Raw genomic sequence first — 21538 nt, 5'->3', positions numbered from 1 at the left:
CATTAACCACCGCGTTCATTTGTTCACAGTTTACATTATCACGTTCATTCATTTGGTCTATAGCGGTGCTAATATCGCGGAGTTCAAGATTTACATCTATATTAAGTGCCTGTGTGAATTCATCTTTTTTGGATGTGTCCCATGTTACACGTTTATTATCAAAGTTATCCTCTTTCTTATCTAATGGGGGTTGTGTATCGCATGTAAAGTTTAACACAAAGTGGATTTGATTGTGAACGTCCGAAAACATTGGGTTAAAATCACATATTTCGAATTCTGAAACAAGTTTAAAAGCTGAACTATCTACTATAAGATAATCTACTACACTTGTATCTTTACATGTCGTTCTTCCTATGTGTTTATCTTTACATATTCGACCATTTGCAATAAAAAGAGATGATCTTTTACATACTTCAATTAGCAGATTCCCATATCTATTTTGTCGGGCTTTATCTTGACTATATCTTTGAAGGGGGATTTTTTGCTCAATAAGTTGACGTACACAGTTCATATTATCAATATCTTCATTCTTATCTACAACATTTAATATATCTAATAGTCTTTCATCAGGTTCAATATAGTCCGGTAATGTCGAGGTTCTTGCGTTAAAATCACCTGCCAGGATAACATTATCCTTTCCTTGTGAAAAATTAATTAACTCTTCCTCTATTTCAGTAAAAGCATTATCAGATGCATATTTTGTATATTCTGGAGGAATGTAGATACAGCCAAGTAAAACATTTTCATTCATGTTCGAAATGTGATTCGAAATTTCAAACCATTGTACAAATTCGGACTCGGACTTATGGAATTTTAAAAACCTCGACAAAACTTGTTTATAAATTACAATAATACCGCCAGACTTTTTTTTACATTTCTGTCTGTGTTTAGCGGAGTATGCATATTCATTTGGCAAATTTATGTCATCGAGTTCATCAGTTTTAGATTCAACACACAGTAATAAATCGTATTTAGATATCAGATTATGGAAATCTGGATTGAGAAGTTTGGATTTCAGACCACATACATTTAGTAAACCAATTTTGAGTTCAATGTTGAAATTATGTCGTGGTTCGTTAAGAAACGTGTCTGAGTGTCTGTCCTACAGGGGCCCGTTGCGTGGCAGGGACTGGTGCCCCTGTCCTGGGGGATATGCTGGGTCTTGGGGAGGATGCTGTCCAGAATACACTGAAGGACCTGAGTAAACGCTGGCCGAGCCACGCCCGGGGCCCTGGGGGGCCGCGAGCTCGCACCCGGGTGCTCGTGGAGCCGTACGAGATGTATCACTCCCGCGTTCCGACGGAGGACCGCGTTCATGTCCACGTTCTGGTTGGGGGCCTTGACTACGTTCCTGGGGACCAGCTCCTCCGTTCCAGCTGGGGAGACCCACGTTCGCGTTCCATGGAACGGTATCGCGTTGATATTGCCGGAGGTCATCGTACGGACGGCCGTCCACGTAGAGGGTGTCGTATGCAATTTTGACGTTCACATGGCTACGTTTGAGTTCCTTCATTTTCGGGTACAGAGCGTAACGTCTATCACTTATTTCGGGTGGGTATTGTTGGGATATTGAGAACTCCGGTTTATTCCGTAGTTTTGACGGGCATAACTTTAGGACGCGGTCGAGGTCCTCGTATCTAGCAAACTTTCCAATAATGCTTCGTGGTTTCCCATCCCGCCGTGCCCGCAGTCGGTGAACATTTTGAAACTTAATGTTTTCAGCATCGGACATCTCCATCTCCTCAAATAGGAATTTTGTTAACACTTGTTCGGTTTTCTCCTCATGTACAGGCCCAGTAGTTTCAATCCCGGTAAAAATCAAATTATATTTCATAGAATGTGTTTGCAATTTAAGGAAACGTTCATGTAGATCGTGATTCTCCCTCGTCAGGTCTGAGTTTCTCCGTTCGAGACTTTGGAGTCTCTGTTCAATATTGAAGTGATGTTCTTCCTGTTTGTTAATAACGTCGGAATGTTTCTGGGTCGTGTGCTGTATATTGGTGATCTCTTGTTTTAGATTTTCGTTTAGTTGTTCAAACACTTCAAATTTATTTTTTATCTCGTCAAGCATGTCGAGTTTTTGTAATTTATATGTAAGTCCATTGTCAACTTGTTCAATTCTGCTATTCAATGTTGGCCATGAGCATCTGCATGGTGATATGGCTGGTGGCCGAGATAGGCGCCGGTGGAGTGGACGGGTGTCGGGGTCGGGGTGGGAGTGGTGAAGTCGATACCCCGGGTATGCTGATGACGGCTGATGTAAGGACGGCTGATGTACGTGCGCACCGAGTTGACTGGTGGGCGTACTGCAACATGTATGTACAGGTAAAGCACCTGTGAACGGGAGTTGATAAACCGGTTGGTTAACCGTACGGGAGTACTTGTGGAGTAGATCGATTGTCAATAGGCCCATTCTGATACATGTTATTAGAATTGTTCGATATATCCCCGAATTGTTGCCCAAATATAGATCCATGTGCTTCTGCCAGTATTTCTGATGTTTGTAGAACACTATGTGGCAATGCGTCGTTCGTATAGGTACCTACAGCACAGGTTTTAGAGGGAGGGGTCAGCCCGGTGTCCGAGTTTCTACCTTTACGTTTTCTACCCATATATATGTTTAACATAAAGTTCATATCGGGTCCACTGAGTTACAGGTACCACAGAAATACACATTAGTTAAAATATGTGACAAATTATGATTAAAATAGTTTAGAAATCATCAAAATGTTCATATTCACCGAGTGTCGAAAGAAAGCAGTTACCTGTCCGTCCTGTCATGCGCACATCTCAATGAATTCGCTGTTAGGGCACTTAATTAAAGCACGGCTAACCGATTTCCTGACATCATCAATTAATACATAGAATAGCCCTTGTGAGAATGACCTAAAGGTGCTGTTCGGTTCGAGGAGTAGACCGTCGATATGTCAAACTAATTATTAAAATGTGATTTTAGGAAGTAATTGAAATTAAGGAGAGATACTCTAGGGCTGTCTCGTAATGCATATATAAGGTGGTACATCGGCTAGGAACGTCAGTATACCTTCACCTTTCTCAGAGTCAACATAGCGAACATATACTTATAAACCTATCACTAAGCTGCAACATAGGAAACTAAGAAGGGATTGTTTCACAGAGGTGAGCGTTTAACATTTAACCGCAATATAGGATATTTCTTACCTGGCATTAAGTATTGCTTCAGGTTTCTGTTCGTCAAAGTTGGGTTAAGACTTTTTTCGTTTATTTTTCTGTCGAATTTGAAAGAAAAAAGTGTTTGTCACATGTCGATGCTGGTATTACGTTTATTGGTACTAGCTTAAATATCTTAAATAAGCTGTTTATTAATTATACCAATTGAAAAGTATTATTAATTTTGCAAAACTTTTTTTCTGACTAGTATAACGATTTATTATATCAATTTGTCTCATATTGAATTATCATTTTTTAGCGTATTCAAGTGATTTAATCTGACTGAGTTTCATGTCGAAGTCGTAATAGTTCGGCCTCTGACCTGTCATGTCCACGACTGGTCAGTCATAAATCTCGGATCTAAGTATCACCGTTGACCAGTATAACACAGGTAGCTACAACTTCGGACACGTTGGCCCTCTGGGGTCAAGTTATTGTCCACCCTATTACACATGTCACCAAAACAGGTTGTGGTCAGTATTGTGGACCCTGCGGTCACTACAGGACACAGTATTCGGTAAAGCTGGGTACAAAGTACCTCAACTGACCACTTGGTCCATTTAGTCCGAACACACCCGACCGAGCGCCAGATCTAGGAATAACTAACCTACAAAGTGTGTAATATTACAGTGATAGTGACGAATGCATCACATACCGTCTTAAAACTCTCCAACAATTTACTTGTAATATGATCGTTTCTTTAAAACTGTTTCTTTTTCATTACAGAAAGATGAACTTCTCAGCATTGAGCAAGATGGATTATTCCGAGACCAGTTTTGAGGTAAGTTAGTTTTACACGATAGAATGGAAATAGTGGAAGAAACAAAGATAATATAAAGCATTTTTAATATCTACAATTCAATCATTTATCATCCATTATTGACAAATATATTAAAAATAATGATTATTTAATTCAATAAGAATTGTTCACATATATATGGTATAAATAGGACAATATATACAGTATATGTTTCTGTAGTTTTATCGTCAATATCATTGCCTCCACAGTTCAGCCCCCTTGGTCTGTTGAAGTTTGAAGATGATGAGCCGATGGACTTGGCTGACGTTATGACACCCCCAGGCAAGGTCGTGCATCCCCCTCCTGTACAGGACGAGGACTCGGGACTCGGCATGGAGTTTGTAAGTAAAAATATAATCTAGGATTGTTGGACGAGATTTGTTTGTGTGTTAAGGCTATATGCTACCTTAAACCATTTACAAGTAATTTATCATTTTCTTTGTCTTATATTCACGTAAGTGATACGTAAGGGTTTAACGATACACTGAGCCTCAAAAGTTACGCTTAATCAAAACTTTAGAAACTCAACATATTAATGACAAGAAATACAAACCAGGAAATACCTTTGTTATGAATATTGAACTGTTATCGATACAATTGGTTCTTTTTAGGACGCATGCACTGACAGTGACAACAAGCCAGACACCCACGTGATGCAGACTCCAAAGTTCAAGGACGTAAGTACTGAAAGATACAACCTATCGGTCGGGGGTTGCCTTAGTATTATATGAAAATATTTAAATACGTTCAAGACAGAAAAAAATATTATAAAACCTCATTTATCAACAAATATATTTACTTTCGTTTTTAACCAGATTTTTCAGTCATTAATTGGGTAAAATAACATAAAATCAACATTTGTTTTAATTTACTGAAGAAAAAAATTATCAATAAATGATAATAGTTTCTGTACACAAACCATCCAATATTCTCCATTGTCACGATATGAATACTGTTACGATCATTAACATCACTGTTTTTCTATTTCTCCACTAGATGTCGCAGTCGTACTGTCGCCGACGAACGCTGTTCCAGAAGTCCAAGTGTCTCATTGACGACGGTTCCATCTCCAAGCGACCGAGATTAGATGACTCTTGTAAACAGAACCAATCCAGGAAACCACTGACGAAATCCTTGTCGTTTGGGGTAAGTTTACATTGGTAGTAATTAAACCTAGATGCGAATTGATAGCTAGTAAATAAGATGTATCAATATTATGGACGACGCGTGTCTTTAACTCTCCTCAATTTATTTTGAGTTTTGTTTTCCACGATTTCCATTCAATTTTTTTTTTTTATAAAGAAGCCTCGAAACAGTGTATACTAAAGAAACTCCATTTAAATTGATAAAATTTCCATTTTGCAAACTTTGCATTGATGCCTGCACCTCATTTAAAATTTAGATTTCTTATCATCTGTTATATTGTTGTGACGTCTTCTTCCAGGCTGAACCTTTCACCCGTTGTGAAGTCATTTCCGCTGTGGAGCGACTTGTGGAGGAGGAGGACCTGATCGGAAACGGAACCCAAGCCTTCTGTCTACCCATAATCCCTGGCAAGCACTCTGACCTGAAGAGCATCACATCCGAAACGGTAAGTGTACCCAACAGAGTGTAAGAACAGTGTAACTGAAGTTTTAGTTATCAAAATAATTAGCTTCCAATTTTTTTTTCTATCCCTGACAAAACAACTGGTACAAGTTCAGTAACATTTACAGAGGGTTCTGTTGGCATGAATCTTCGATTCATATCATGAAATGGGCGTCCCTAGGACATTCTCTTCCATCATTCCCTCAAGAAATGTCGAATACGCCATTTTCAACTGAACTGTCACTTGAATTTAATAGCATCGACACTATTGGACTAAGTTGTTGGACAGTCGAATCATTCATAGACTACCACAATCTCACCAGTTGGCACCCAGCAAATAATATTTATCTTGTTTATTCATTATATTAAAATTGTTTTCAGATGTCTGATGTTTTGGCGGGAAAGTTCGACGACTCCGTCAGCAGTTTCCGCGTGATTGACTGCCGTTACCCCTATGAGTATGAAGGAGGACACATTAAGGTAAGGAGGTTGGCGTTTTACTTCTGTAATACTAGTGTATCATGTAGACAACACTGTTTGTTTGACATCGACCCTATTGTATTACACAAGTATTGCTCTACGATGCATCTCACAAAGTTCATTTTTCCGATGTCAGAAGAAAAATTATGTTTCCCCATTAACTGTAACTTCTAGTGCGTACCCTTGCCTAGTATACATATTTTTTATAATTAGTTCAAGATAAGCACTGTTAACGTGTAAACACTATGTCTATATGTAACTATTTTTTAAAAAAAAATGGCTTGTCATCCTGATTTATAGAAAACACGAGCGGAAACTCAATATTTATTTTATTTATCCTAAATAGAAAAATCTTGCAATAAATTTCCTGTTCACTGTACCATAACCAGTGCCCCCTGACATCACTTAACCGTTTTGTTTGACGATTTTAGAATGCCGAGAACAGATACACACGAGACCAAGTTACGGAGGTGCTGAAGGATAGGGAGGTTGCCCGAGGTGACCGTCGGGATATTCTCATCTTCCACTGCGAGTTTTCGTCCGAGAGAGGTCCAAAAATGTAAGTAATGACGTTGTTACATTATCATCTCAAACCGGAAGCGATTCATAAAATCAATGTGCACAAGATTGTTTTAGTTTCGAAATAATTACAATGTCGTTTCAAATTCTGAGTTCTTTAATGATCCTAAACTTAACTAGTGCCAAAAACTTTCTTTGTGTACCGGCAGAAATAAAATATGTTTAAATTAATATAATAATAAACAGATCGAAATGTTTTGAAACGGTGTCAGTCGATCACATTCAAGATAACACTTATTATTTAAAATAGCTCTCATTGTTTTATGTCAGTATATTTGAAACAATAGAATTGTATTTTAATGTTCTCCTTTGTCTACAGGTGCCGATTCCTCAGGAACAAAGACAGGGAAATGAACACTGACAACTACCCACTCCTCAACTACCCGGAAGTGTACCTACTGCATGATGGGTACAAGGCTTTCTACGAAACTAAGCAGGTAAATATGTCGTCTTATCCTTTAATGTCATCTGCGACGGTCAATCTGATTGTACGAATCCTGACTTTTCAAATTTACATTTTGACATGATAGAATAGGTTTTGATATATCTATTGACATTTATATGATAAGATTTGAAATGTGGCACTGATTTCAAAATCGAATTTTGTTTTATTTATGCGCCTGGCAAAACAAAAATAGACAAGCAAATAGAAATTACTCAAGAAAAATAAACCGATAAGTGTTATCAAATAATACTAAATAACAGGCATACGTAAATTCAGAACGGATATAACTACAATTTGAAATCCATGTTTGTATTATCTAGAAAATTCCATAAAGTGTGACTGGAAACAATAGAATACTTTTTCAATGAAGTCATTTGTAATAAAAAGTATTTTGAAACTATTATTAACAACTTATCAATTGTTTCAAATGATTTGCAGGAAATGTGCGAGCCCATGGCCTACAAACCTATGCTTGACAGAAACCACGCCGATGACCTGCGTCACTTCCGCTCCAAGTCCAAGTCGTGGTGCGCAGGACAGAAGAAAAGGTCAAGCCGCCTCATGTTTTAGATCAATGAATGAAAAAAATACAGACAATTTTGCATTGACTTTTCGGACTGGAACTCCCGAGAAGAGCATTCATCCGATGCTTACTGGATTTTCAGTGAATGTTCAAAAGAGAGGGAATCGTTAAAACGGGTAGTGAATTATTTAAAACTGGACTAAAACTTTCTGAAATGGATCATGATATTTTCCACTGAACTATTATCAACAATTCATTTAATTTGAAAATGTTGATGTTATAAGTGCTATCTATGTGCGTGTGTCGTGTACATAATGTGTGACTATTTATTTTTCTATTTATGAAATTGTTAAATAGCTGTATATGTGTGTGTATGCGGCGTAGTTGTACCTATGTAAAAGATTAATTGTAAATATTCATTTTTTCCGGAGCATAGCAATCCAACCCGAACTCAACTGACACGAAGAAATACAGATTATTTTATATATAAAATGATTATATTCTCCCACCATTTCTATATAAAATTACCAAAATATATTCAAATTTGTGTTTTATTGTTTTTTATTTTATTTTCAAAATTTCCTTTGAACGATTGAAAAGCCTGAAATAATTAATGCAGTAACCGAAAATTGTTATTTCTGCCAGGAAATTATTGTTGTTTCCATTGTTGGGTACTGTGGAATTGAAATGCGGTGTTGTCTTTTTATAGCTACAGTTTAAATTGGGTAGACTTTTATTTCTCTACACCATTCATCTATTCTCATTCCTTCAAACAAGTTATCTCTTCTCTCCATCAAAAGTGTACTGTAACATGTATACACAATCAAATGTAAACTCGTGTACAATGTATATATATATATGTACATATATGTATATAGTTAATATATAAAAGTGTAGTTGTATATGTATTTATTTAATATATTATATATAGTATTACGTATATGAACAAAGTGTATACAAATGTCAATGTATGTAAAGAATGTAGAAATGAATGCCGAGAAAGCAGAATGGGAGAGAGAGAAAGAGGAAAAAAACATTGATAGGGAGAGAAAAAGAGGGAAACAGGGAATGAAAACAGAGAAACAAATAGAATGAGAAGAGGGAGAGAAACGGACAGAATGAGGAAAGATGGATGGAAGAAAACAGGGTGAGAGGAGATGAAGAGAAGAAAGACAGTAAGAATGAGAGAAAAGGAATGAGGGAGAAAAGAGAGATAACTTATATATGGAAAGATTTATGAGAATCTTTTTTTATTATTTCTAAGCTTTTTCTTCCTAATCTGTCGATCTTAACTTATATTGTTATATTAAATTGTTGAATTATCTCATACATTGGTTTTTTTTGTTGTGCTTTATTACTGAGGATGTTGTCTTGTAATGTCACTTTAATTGGTAAATATACTCAGCAGACCTTTCTAGCACGCTTGGACTCACGAAAAGTCATTCCACCAAATCCGTCGGATTCACACGTACATATTGTAAAGAGAAACATCCAAAATGCAATAAACAAGACTAATTCGGAAAAAAAACAGATTTCTCGGAAAGTATTAACCCTGTATTGATCCTCGTGTTCCAGATAAAAAATAATCTTCAAAATATATATGTTAAGTCATTTATCATTGTTTGGCACTGCCAGTATACAACCCTACCAAATTCAGGTTACATTCATCAAGCTATATTGGCATTTCTGATGCAGATTTCAAAATAATTATTCAAGAAATTTGCATTCATTTGATAACGAACGCTTAAAGGTCAGCGTCACTATGACGCTTCTCCTCTCCGCCTTGTATAACATGACATCATCGTTAGAGACTGTTTGCGTTTGAAAGTACAGTTTTTAGAGTCTTAATATACGTATTGTAGGATTTTAAAAAAACAAGCGTACGTACGGTATTAATGGCCCTGTCACATTACGACGTTCTCACCAGCGTTCGAGTAACGTGTTGCGAAACGCAGAGGAACGTCGAGAACGTTAGAAACAAGTTACAAGAAAGTTAGACGAGCGTCGGCAAACGTTGGGGAACGTCGAGGGACGTCGGCGAACGCTGAGGGTCAGAAATATTTTTGGGTGTGCACAAAAATTCACGACGTTCTATCAAAACGCTACTTACGCGTTAGAGGAACGTTACTCGAAAGTCAGGACGTTCTCTGGACGCCGGCCCATCAGGGTCGAGTGTCCAGCGCGTGGTTAGCGCTTGGGTAACGCTTGCGTAACGCCAGTGTAACGTCCGTCGAACGTCTGTCCAGCGTGTCGCCAACGTTTCTCAGCGTTCGTCAGCGTTCGCCGAGCGTTATTAACGCTCATGTAACGCTCTTTCAACGTCTTCCTAACGTCTGTCGATGTGGACGCTATGAGAACGCTATCAAAGCGCTGAGAACGCAATGGAACGCTAGGTTTTGCTGCTATTTTCGACCACAAATGTCGCCTGACGCTGAGTGAACGTTGGCTGAGCGTTACATAAGCGTTACAAGAACGTTATAACAACGTTGACCTAGAAACTTAATTTGAAGAACGTCGACGTTCCCCGACGTTTCTCCAATTTTTCAAAACGCAACCAAACGTCCAACAAAACGCTATAGTGTGACAGGGCCTTAACGCAATTCGGTTAAACTTACTATATGTGATATGAAGCTGTAGCTTGTATGGTCAAGGTTACACTGAGGTCTAAGTTCAAAAACATAACTTTGGACTCTCTGAAAATTCCTCAATTAAATCTTTGGATACATTATATACCGGATATGGTAAGGCGTTGTGTTGCATACAACTATTGGGTCCAAACACCCAAGGTTAAGGTCACATTGAACATGGAAAGGCAGTGTGTCGCATACCATTTTCCATGGGGTCTATACACCTAAGGTCAAGGCAACATTGAGGTCAAAGATCAAATTCATTTTCCTAGTCATAAGTTCTGACTCGCTGAATAAAGTTCGATGACATTTTACGGATCTATGAAGAATGGTAAGGCGTTGTGTCGCGTGTCATTTTGTGGTCCGTATGTCCAAGGTCAAGGTCTCGGTAAATGTGCCATGTCGGACTCAACTAGCGGACAAGACAGCAATACTATACGTAAATAATTGTTTTCAAAGGTCATGTATGATGCAAGTGTAGTATTCCAACCTATATATGTTGTTGTTACATATAACGGTATTGATACCTCGTGCCTGTCATGACTTTTGCATGCATCTTTTACTTTCGCCGCGATGTTTACATTTGGCCTTGTTGATGACGCGCTTGCGGTAAAGTAACATCACTGATCTGGGTCAATTGAGAGTTTTAGACTGTCAGGTGACGATTTAGGATTTCTTTAATATAATTATAATTTTTACTCTTAGGGAGTGAATTTCAGCAAAATTTGTATCGGTATATTTCATAAGTAGGTATTTTAAACGTATGTATGCCATTTTAGCAAATATGACATTTTTTCCCCGATCAGCCCCTTTAAATCATTTATCATTTATTGGCACTGCCATTATACAACCCTACCAAATTCAGGTTACATTCATCAAGCTATATTGGCATTTCTGATGCAGATTTCTAAATAATTATTGAAGAAATTTGCATTCATTTGATAACGAACGCTTAAAGGTCAGCGTCACTATGACGCTTCTCCTCTCCGCCTTGTATATCATCATCGTTAGAGACTGTTTGCGTTTGAAAGTACAGTTTTAGAGTCTTAATATACGTATTGTAGGATTTAAAATAAACAAGCGTACGTACGGTATTAACGCATTTCGGTTAAACTTATATTTGATATGAAGCTGTAGCTTGTATGGTCAAGGTTAAGGTTACATTGAACATAGAAAGTCAGTGTGTCGCATACCATTGTTCATGGGGTCTATACACCTAAGGTCAAGGCAACATTGAGGTCAAAGATCGAGTTAATTTTCCTAGTAATAAGTTTTGACTCGCTGAATAAAGTTCGATGAAATTTTACGGATCTATGAAGAATGTTAAGGCGTTGTGTTTTGAGGTCCGTATGTCCAAGGTCAAGGTCTCAGTAAATTCAGAGGTCAAATTGTTTGTTCTAGTCTTAACTTGTGTATCGCCAAAGGTCAAATGTAAATAAATCTAGAATCACTGGAGTACTTTCGCTTTAAACAGTTAAGGCATTTCAGAGATAGGAATGGTGCCAGGTATGATCAGTTCAAGATGTGTAACAAATACCAGCCAGTATGCAATCTTTCATGCCTGCAAACGCACACTTTATTCCAGTCTCGGTGACATTTTCGGGGAGCATAATCCGTTAATTTTACTTATTTTCTGTTTTCTTACCGCCTCCACCTTAAATTCAGTTAAGATGGGATGCTATCTTAATAATGAGACAATGTAATTATTTATATACATGGACGATTCCATAAACTGAATTGCAGAAATGTTTATAGTGAAGCGCTCGCTTTAAAGAATCATGTTCGTCACTGCACTTTGGTCTGGAGGAAGCCTTTCGCTGAGATACCAGCTCACTACTGAAAACGTGAAATAGTTTTTCATTAAAACTAAATTTTAGAGCTTTCTACATTACCGGTGAATTCATTATATTGTATAGATGTCTTATTTAAAATTTCATTTGAAGTAGAAATTGGGCAATCAGCTGGAGAAAAAATCCTATGTCATTTGGAAACCTCGTAGACCTAATTTTGGGCAAATGTTAAAAAGACAAACATATGAACATATATACCACAAGCACATTGAAAGCTTAGTGTCTTTAAATCTGACAAAGCCTGTAGCTATATTGAGAAAAAAAAAAAAAAGTTGAAACCTGTGAAGGGTCCAATAAACAACGATTTTTGCTGTACATAATTCAACAAAGAATGAGTATCACATTAGACAATTTTAGGTACTTAATTGTGGTAAAACAAGAGTAATGGTTCATCCTGCGAGGCAACATACAGCTACATTATAGTTCCAGTGTCTCACATCACACATATCACATATAAGCTATTTTGAGTAATGAAAAAAGTCAAATGTCATAAAATGTAGTAGACTCTATGATGAAAAATATCACACAAAAAAATGATAAATTAACTGTAGTAAACTAAAACTCAAAATATCCCAAACAGTATAATTACTTCTTGACGTACATTTGAACTCCCTATGGACGAATTTCCGGATTCCGTACGCAACTCTTAGATTATACAGTCAATGTTGATTTCCGGTAAATAACAGCCATATGTTGCAATAATACGTCGACAAAAACAGAATGGCACCAGTGGATCCGTTTACTGTGTATATTTCTGTAATTGCTGTGATAGCTATAGCTCTTGTCATTATATCTATCATTTTGAAGACAAAGAAAAAAGGTAAACAAAACAGTGTCGTCATGTACTTATGATATCAGTGTCTGCCATACTGTTATAGACACTATAATAGTGTTCACTGTGTTGTCTGTTGATTTTAGCTTACACACAGATCTAGAGTACTCTATGTATATAAAGAAACCCACAGGAAAAGTAAACTGTATATCATGAACAGTTCTTGGCGTATTAAACCTGTCTCTGTAACATTGTAAGGTTATTGATCTAACGACTAAGCAGTTTTGTCCCTCTATTTCCTTAAAAACTGTTTTTTAGTATAAAAGAGTAACATTACAAAGAAAAATAAAATTGAGGCCAAAATAAAGGAAATTTTGTTAATATTTTTATTTTTTCTATGCCATGTCATCAGGGTTTTTTGGCTTACAATAATACGTATCACGGTCTGGCTGGTTAATTTTTGTTTTCATTAAAGTCGGTGGACTAAATGGTGCAACTAGGGAAATGCAATGATACGCCTTAATAAATACAGCAACTTGCATGACAATTGTGTAGCCTTGACCTCTGTGACCTCACATTTAGGCCCCTTATTACAGGGTCATGTAAATGTCATTAATAATATCCAGGTGTTTGGAAATTCAAGGTTCACTTTACTGCTTTCAGAGTCCAAGAACTGTTTGATAATGTGAATAAAATCTCTATGTTGTGGTGAACTGAGGATTAATCCAACTTCTAAATTTTGATAGATAATAAGAATGAGCAGCAAGGTCCAAGGCCAGGTGCTGTTCGGCAGGAAGTTGATAATGTCCCTGGTGGAGTGCGACGTCGAGCTCCCAGACGTGGGAGGATGCAACGGCGACGCAATGACGACTCTGGTAACGGTCTTAGTTGAGACTCTCTTGTTCTTCTTTTTGTTTTTTTAGCAGGGTTTGACCAAACATTTATATTATGTTGTGAAATTTTAAGAATGGCATCTGTCTGAGCAATTTGTTACGGTAACTTTTAACCTATAGATCAATGGAAAAAGCTGTTAATTGTGAAATGATATCATAAAATGCAAAGTCATTATTAATGGTAATATTTGATAAGCTCAGTACCTGGAAAAAAAACACATAGTCGGGCAGGTGACCCTATACCTTTTCATGTCTGATCGGGGAATCGAACCCCGGCCGCTTTGGTGGAAGGCGACTGTGTTATCCACTTAGCCATCCGACCACCCAGTAACACTTCTGTTTACTGAAAAAATGATCAATGGAATCTTTTCTCATACATGACATATATGCTAGCCCTCCAAAACTAGGTTGTGGGTTTGTGGCCTACACAAGGCTTCCCCAGGTACTGACCTGTGGTTGGTGGGTTTTTTCAGGGTACTTAGTTTTCCTCCACCCACTAAAACCTTGCATATTCTTAAATGACCATAGCTGTTAATCCTAAAATAGGGAGTATAAAAACACAAACAAAAACCAAATGTCTGATAGGGAATAAATCTCTCTTCGACTGGTCTGACAGAATTCATGTTATGTATATTAATTATAAGGCATTTCACAGAATATTGAAAAATAGCGTATTTGTTGTAGATGGTGAGGGTGATGATTCCGATTTGGATGTAGATGGAGAAGATGGTACATTCAAATTTGAAGATGTTTTACCAGCTGGAAAGGGCAAGAAGTGGGAAGCTAAACAACAAGCTAAGGCAGAGAGGAAGGAGCAGAGACTGGTAAAGAATTCTACTACAAGGTTTAATCTATTTATGCATTGGTTTTGCTGTATTAATCCTTTCACCCCTATGTAACTTCAGTAAACTCTACCATGCATTGATATGGATCAGTTCATAATGGTCTACAGTGGTGAAAGGGGTTAGTTAGTTAAGTTGGAACTTAAAATATTTTTTAATCAGACGTAAAACCCATTTCTAGTACCATGATCTTGAATTCAACATTCAGCAGAATTCTGTTCATTCTTGATTTTTGTTTTAATTTCAATTTAGTGAATTTAACCATTGTAGAAAAAATAATGTGGGATCCCCAAACCACTGCCTAAAACTGTAACAAATTATTGAAAAGCTGTTTTCTCAGGCTTTACCATAGCTTTGATAAATAACTACTGAAAAGAACAGCATACCTTGTGGGACTGATCGAAATCATAACTATGAAATAAACAAAATAAAATCAACAACAGTGTCTGAGTGTAAGACTGAGTGGGGCTAGAGCCGGATTTGAACCCTGGACATCAGACCGTAATACGATCGCGCTAACAGATTGAGCTACCTGTTCATTGGAAGTGTCCTGGCCATATTGTGCTAGTTATACCTAAATGGAAGTTAAGGGGGGTACTGTATGTAAGAAAAAACACAGTGCAATGGGACACCTGGGATCGTTAAATATATATGTCTATTTTACCTTATTGTGTTATCAATTGTAAATAGATTTTATTGCAATTAAGACAAGGTCTCGTGTGAACTATCACAATCACCTTTAGTTAGATCTTGATTTCTCTCCCAAGAAAAGTTGGCTAGGAAAGGACTAATATAGATGATAATATGTAACTCTGATGAGGAAAGCAACCCTTTGATTTACAGATGATGGAAGAAGAGAGAGAGGAAAAAAAGAAAAGAGAAAAGCTTCTGGAGAAACAAAGAAAGGAAGAGGAAGATAGACAAAAGGCTGAGGACAAAATAAAGGTAACCAACTCTTTTGAAAATTGAAGTTTCAGGATCATTTATCATTTTTCATGATCTGTTTAAAATGAAAGATTATGTGGATTGGACTTAAAATATATGAAACAAACACATTTTACAGGAAAATGAAAATAAACAAAAACACATTTTACCTCAGATTCTATTCATACACTTTCTGACAAAAGACCAAACAAATTTTTTTATTTTTTTCCTGTAATATGTTGGACAATTTATATTTAAACAAAAAAAATGTTGTATGGTTTAAGAGTGATCTTGACTTAAACAGTACTTCTTTGAAAATTTACTGAGAGAGTCAAGGGTAGGCACTAAAAAGTACTAGGGTGGGTAGGGTGTCCATGAATTCATTGGAGATCCGTGGGAGATTTAGTCATGGTAGCTTGTTATACATATATATGTTATTGATTAAATATGGAAATCTGTTGAAGATTTAGTCATGGTAGCTTGTTATACATTTATATGTTATTGATTAAATATGGAAATCCGTAGGAGATTTAGTCATGGTAGCTTGTTATACATTTATATGTTATTGATTAAATATGGAAATCCGTAGGAGATTTAGTCATGGTAGCTTGTTATACATTTATATGTTATTGATCAAATATGGAAATCCGTAGGAGATTTAGTCATGGTAGCTTGTTATACATTTATATGTTATCGATTAAATATGGAAATCCGTAGGAGATTTAGTCATGGTAGCTTGTTATACATATATATGTTATTGATCAAATATGGAAATCCGTAGGAAATTTAGTCATGGTAGCTTGTTATACATTTATATGTTATCGATTAAATATGGAAATCCGTAGGAGATTTAGTCATGGTAGCTTGTTATACATTTATATGTTATTGATTAAATATGGAAATCCGTAGAAGATTAAGTCATGGTAGCTTGTTATACATATATATGTTATTGATTTAATATGGAAATCCGTGGGAGATTTTATAGTCATGTTTACTTGTTATACATTTATCGATTTATGTTATTGATTAAATATGTAAATGTGTAGTTGTAGGGAAAAAAATGGAAGTTTACAACACAAATCCCCCCCCTAAAGAAAAAAACTAGTATATGTTATTAAGTGTACTTGCTATTATATTATAGCTGTAAATTGCAATGTTGCAACTACTAAGAAAATGTGATAACCGTAAACATGTCATATTGAAAGGAAGAAGAGGAGAAGCTGCTGAAGGAAGAAGAAGAAAGGAGAGAGCACGAGGAATATCTAAAGATAAAGGAGAGTTTTATTGTTGAAGATGAAGGAGAAGCCGACCTTGAGGCTGACCTCAATGTAAGTGTCCTGGAAATCATATTTTTTTTAAAAATACAGTTTTGACTTGTTAAGCTGAACAGGCTTTGAACAACGCCCAGCTTTTCACAAAATGTAGCAAGACTTTACTATGTCTCCTTTAGGTACTTTATAGATAAAGTGACCATCTTAGATTTTGACAGTTATGGTTTGTTATCGCTATTTCTTAGAAAGTAGTGAAGGGATCTTTTTCAAATTTTATATGTATGTTCCCATCGATACCCTTGTTAAAAATAGCCCTGGCCCTAATGAGAATTCATCCCTTATTGACAGCACTTCTTATTATGTAAGAATTACAAGTGTTTAGCATTTTACATAGAGGATCTTACATGAGTTTCCACTTCATATGAGATTAATGGAACTAGTCAAAGAATTTTTCAATTGAGCGAGCCTCTGGTGAGCTTAAATGAAAAATTGTGACAATTTGTAAAAATTTCATATGAAATGAAAACGTGTGTAAGATCCTTTTTATCACCTAATCAAGATTTGGGGCATTTATTCGTGGAAAACGGCAATTTTCATGCAACCTTGAAATGTAAAAAGCCGCCATTTTGACTCCAGTGCGTAAGTCTGTGACGTCATGTACTTGTCCTAGGCGAGACGTTACAATTGAAACAATTGTGACTTACAACCAATCACAGGGCTGATAGGTCATATGATAGGTCACATGGGTTAATACGCAAAAAAATAAAACATGGGTATATTCACTGGATAACACAGACCATTATGTGATAAATATAGTTATGCAATTCTTATGGTATATCATATATACATGAAGTAGCATTCCTCATAGTGGCAAATAACATATGACATGTGAAGGTTTTAAAGATAATGTACAAGGATCCTGTTTAGGATTTCCAACATGGGAATTGATAAAAGTAACTTAAGAAAATGAAGAACAAAGAAAGTAAAAAGATCTGACAACGATCCTTCGATTGTGGGTCGCCAAGATCCTTCTAGGATCTCTTGTTTGTTATGAATGTCATTGTGTAGAAAATCTATAAGTAGTTAAAAAGAGGGAAAAAAGAATCATATTCAGCAATTCACTCTCTTTTGTATTCAGTTGACACATCAACAAAGTTTAATGTTTCCTGAATATGTCATGTTCTCAATTCAAAGTCAGCATTGTAAAGACAAGTAATATGTAGTGTTTCAAGATTTTGGTAATACCACAAAGGACATACATACACAAACAGATGATTGTACATACTTTTTGGTAAAGGATTTAGGAAATCGGTATTACTTTTATAAAATCTGGTATCCTTATTATATAACTTATAGTACACCAGTTTATTAAGGCAGAAGAAAATTTATAAACAATGAAATTACAATACTTGTTTTGTTCAGTTCACTGGAGGTGAAATGCTATCTTACAAATTGTAACCAATGATTTGTTTTTGTTAAAATTATCTCCCTTTAGATCTTTTGATATAGGGTTACCTGATTATAAAGACGTTCAAGTTCATCATCAAATCAAAATTAACCTTCATCAAAGATATTTTATGTGTGTGTAACTCTCTTGTGAAGGAGAAACAAAACAAAAAATGTCACAAAAAGGTAGCATACATCCTTAACTTAAATCAAAATTAACCTTTATCAAAGATATTTTATGTGTGTGTAACTCTCTTGTGAAGGAGAAACATGTCACGAAAAGGTAGCATACATCCTTAACTTAAATCAAAATTAACCTTCATCAAAGATTTATTTTGTGTGGAACTCTTTAAGGAGATGCATATCTCAAAAAGGTAGCATACATCCTTAGCTTTACAGTTTTATTACTGTTTTATACACAACTGATGTCTTTCTCCTTTCTTTACTGCAGTCACAGTCACTACTACAGGAGTTCATAGAACACATAAAGGTAAGAGGTTTGGTTTTGATAAATAGACAAAAAGGATGAAAAATATTTTACGGTACATTTCAATTAATATGTATTGGAAAATCAAAGCACATATTCTGTAAAGTGAATATTACCACCTGAAGAAACAGAATTTTGATCTAAGCTAATTGTTATTTACTATAGAGGGGAAAAAAATTCTTAAAACATTATGAAGAATCTTTAAAATTTGTGTCTCTAAATTCAATTTTTGAAAACTCGGGAATGAAAATGTAGCATTATGTACAGGGTATGTATCAAAAATATCAAAAGATAGTAACTTGCCATTTGCTGAAGATAAAAATTGTTTCTCTTTGTTGCAGACTTCAAAAGTTGTAATGCTTGAAGACTTGGCTTCACACTTTAAAATAAGGACACAGGTAAATTTAATATATTATTATTTTTCTCAAAGGAAATGGTATTTGAAATGGGTAAAAGAAAGAACCACTTTCATATTCATTAGCCATGAAGACGATCTAATGTTAATGTTCCATCTACTGAATCAAGCTATTGAAATTGAGGTTGATCTGTGTTTAAGGAGAATGATATCTTAAAAGCAGTATTAAAAATGAAAGTGTGGAACATCCCCTTAACTGTATAGAATCTTGTTTTTTCATTTATATCTGATATGTAGAAATTTATGTGATTAACAAAGGCAAGTCATGTCATTAGCACTTTACTTACCCAAAATGCTGCTACCGGTATGCATATCATTTTGTCCCATTTTCAGATGTTTTGTCAAAAGTAGTTGCATGTTTCAGTATCAATATCCTTTTGGTTTACAGATGTCATGAGTTGTTGCTATCTATTCCATAGAATATCTTGTAGCACTGACAGAGTATAATGGCACCAACAAATCTTGTAAGAGTTCCCTTTCTTCTTTTGAATAGCCTTGTAGATGTAAAGATACTCTGTAGTATTCTTATGAAAACCCATAGTCAGTGGTGCAATAGCTTTGTTATAAGGGACCGCGGTGGCCAAGTGGTTAAGGCGTCTGTCATTCTGCTACCACTAGCTTTCCACCACTGGGTTGCGGGTTCGAGACCTATGTGGAGCAGTCGCCAGGTACTTGTCGTAGGTCGGTGTTTTTTCTCCGGGAAGTCTGGCTTTCCTCCACCACCAAAACCTGGTACGTCCTTAAATGGCCATAGTTGTTAATAGGACGTAAAACACAAACAACCAAACAAGCTTTGCTCTGGAACGTCTACAAAATAGATATGATATAACCAGTAATCAGGTTTGTAAGTTATATATTTGGATTACACATCACCAAATTCATCCATAACAAATCACATTGATATACATATCAAGTCATTAAAAAGAAACCTCAATTGCCAATATCATTTCTACTACATAACATGATAACTGGAAGTTAACTTTTTTTGAAGATTTCTGGCTACAAATGTGATTTTTTATATTTTATTTTCCCCCAAGGATGCCATTGACCGTGTCCAGGACCTGGTGGCAGAGGGGCGACTCACTGGTGTGATCGATGACCGGGGTAAATTTATTTACATCACTGTTGAGGAGCTACAGACAATCGCTAAATACATTAAACAACATGGCCGTGTATCTATCACAGAGCTGGCCGAGTCAAGTAACAGACTTATCAATCTCAACCCGGACACCACATCTCTATCTAGCTCACAGGCCGCAGAAGTGTCAGCATGATAGTGGAACAGCTGTTGGAGACATCATTTTGATTTAATCTGGCTTTTTATCTCTGGATAATGGGTACACCAGTTACTAGATCTAGGTTTTCAAATACCAATATTGACAGCTAGAAAAGACAAATTAATGTGACGATGTGTTTGAGATTGTGCACCCTGATGTAAATTTGACACCTGGAATAGACATCTGGAGATGGGTGAAACATTCGTAAACGCTACTCAGACTATGCCGGTGTTAAAAAGTCGGAAGACACCTGGGCCGCATTCGTTTATTGCTATCCAAACGGTTGAAACAGGTGGACCAGAGTCGTTCGTTTATGAAATAGAGTTGGACCTAGTATCTGATGCTGCTTTAAGGCGAGCCTTGGCAAAGCTTGCAAGGCCTGCATAAATATTTGCAGGTCCGTCCTGATTTATACCTGAAAATGTTACATTTAAAAACAGACACCCAGTTGAACGGTATATGTGAAAGGGGCCCAAGATGAGAATTTTCAATTAATGGGGTACTACACTCAAGGGTACCAGGTATTGACACTGCTTTGCTTTCTTACAGAAAAAATGTTGGAAGTGGTTGTCTCGGGAACTTGTCTTGACACGATACATAATGGCTATACTACCATGTCAGTAACTAACTAAATGAAGGTGAAATTTCTGTTTCATGTTTCTTTACACATTGTTAGCTCACCTGGAAGGACCATGGTGAGCTTATGCCATACCGCAGCGTCCGTCGTCCGTCGTCCGTCCGTCAACTTTTCCTTTAAAATGCTACTTGTCCTGAACGGCCAAGTAGATTTCGACTAAATTTGGTCTGGGGCATCCTTAGGCCAAGGGGACTCAATTTTGTATAAAAGGTGGGTGTGGACCCCTGGGGGCAGAGGGACGGGGCCAAACAATCGAAATACATGTAGGGGTAAAACCTTTAAAATCCTTCTTCTACCGTAGGGATTAAGGGATTTTATTCTAATTTAGTCTTGAGCATCCTTTGGCCAAGGGGACTCAATTGTGTATACATGTATATGGTGGGTGTGGCCCCCCTGGGAGCAGAGGGACAGGGCAAAATAGGGGAAATAAAGGTAAAACCTTTAAAATTCTTCTTCTATCGTAGGGATTAAGGGATTTTATCCTTATTTAGTCTG

At 36.5% G+C, this 21538-nt stretch overlaps 2 protein-coding genes across 4 annotated transcripts; both read left to right on the top strand.

The window, feature by feature from the left end:
- The first annotated feature begins 3049 nt into the window (after positions 1-3049).
- On the top strand, positions 3050-8392 carry LOC110451706 (M-phase inducer phosphatase-like). 3 transcript variants are annotated; one of them, XM_021499843.1, is made up of 10 exons: positions 3050-3138; positions 3916-3970; positions 4198-4329; positions 4600-4665; positions 4985-5134; positions 5433-5579; positions 5957-6055; positions 6487-6614; positions 6954-7071; positions 7518-8392. In XM_021499843.1, the coding sequence occupies exons 2-10, from the start codon at positions 3920-3922 to the stop codon at positions 7647-7649; spliced, it is 1023 nt and encodes a 340-aa protein (XP_021355518.1). In that variant the 5' UTR covers positions 3050-3138; positions 3916-3919; the 3' UTR covers positions 7650-8392. The 3 variants fall into 3 exon arrangements, with proteins under 3 accessions (XP_021355518.1, XP_021355521.1, XP_021355519.1); XM_021499844.1 differs by lacking the exon at positions 3050-3138 and adding an exon at positions 3740-3803; XM_021499846.1 differs by lacking the exon at positions 4198-4329.
- A 4348-nt stretch (positions 8393-12740) lies between these two features.
- LOC110451707 (DDRGK domain-containing protein 1-like) lies at positions 12741-21146 on the top strand. The gene is made up of 8 exons (XM_021499847.1): positions 12741-12899; positions 13598-13726; positions 14429-14568; positions 15430-15531; positions 16716-16838; positions 18679-18717; positions 19056-19112; positions 20167-21146. Exons 1-8 carry the CDS (start codon positions 12800-12802, stop codon positions 20401-20403), a joined length of 927 nt encoding a protein of 308 aa, XP_021355522.1. The 5' UTR covers positions 12741-12799; the 3' UTR covers positions 20404-21146.
- Positions 21147-21538: the final 392 nt, after the last annotated feature.

This window comes from Mizuhopecten yessoensis, unplaced genomic scaffold (assembly GCF_002113885.1).
Source record: "Mizuhopecten yessoensis strain PY_sf001 unplaced genomic scaffold, ASM211388v2 scaffold6169, whole genome shotgun sequence".
Lineage (NCBI taxonomy): Eukaryota > Metazoa > Mollusca > Bivalvia > Pectinida > Pectinidae > Mizuhopecten > Mizuhopecten yessoensis.
This window is presented reverse-complemented; position numbering and strand designations above follow the sequence as displayed.

Excerpts from the sequence above, each read along its gene's own strand:
- LOC110451706 (XM_021499843.1), top strand. The coding sequence starts at position 3,920 with ATGAACTTCTCAGCATTGAGCAAGATGGATTATTCCGAGACCAGTTTT. Across the intron at positions 5,135-5,432 it reads CGAAATCCTTGTCGTTTGGG|GCTGAACCTTTCACCCGTTG; the intron begins GTAAGTTTACAT and ends GTCTTCTTCCAG. Across the intron at positions 5,580-5,956 it reads AGAGCATCACATCCGAAACG|ATGTCTGATGTTTTGGCGGG; the intron begins GTAAGTGTACCC and ends AATTGTTTTCAG.
- LOC110451707 (XM_021499847.1), top strand. The coding sequence starts at position 12,800 with ATGGCACCAGTGGATCCGTTTACTGTGTATATTTCTGTAATTGCTGTG. Across the intron at positions 15,532-16,715 it reads AGGCTGAGGACAAAATAAAG|GAAGAAGAGGAGAAGCTGCT; the intron begins GTAACCAACTCT and ends TCATATTGAAAG. Across the intron at positions 16,839-18,678 it reads ACCTTGAGGCTGACCTCAAT|TCACAGTCACTACTACAGGA; the intron begins GTAAGTGTCCTG and ends TCTTTACTGCAG.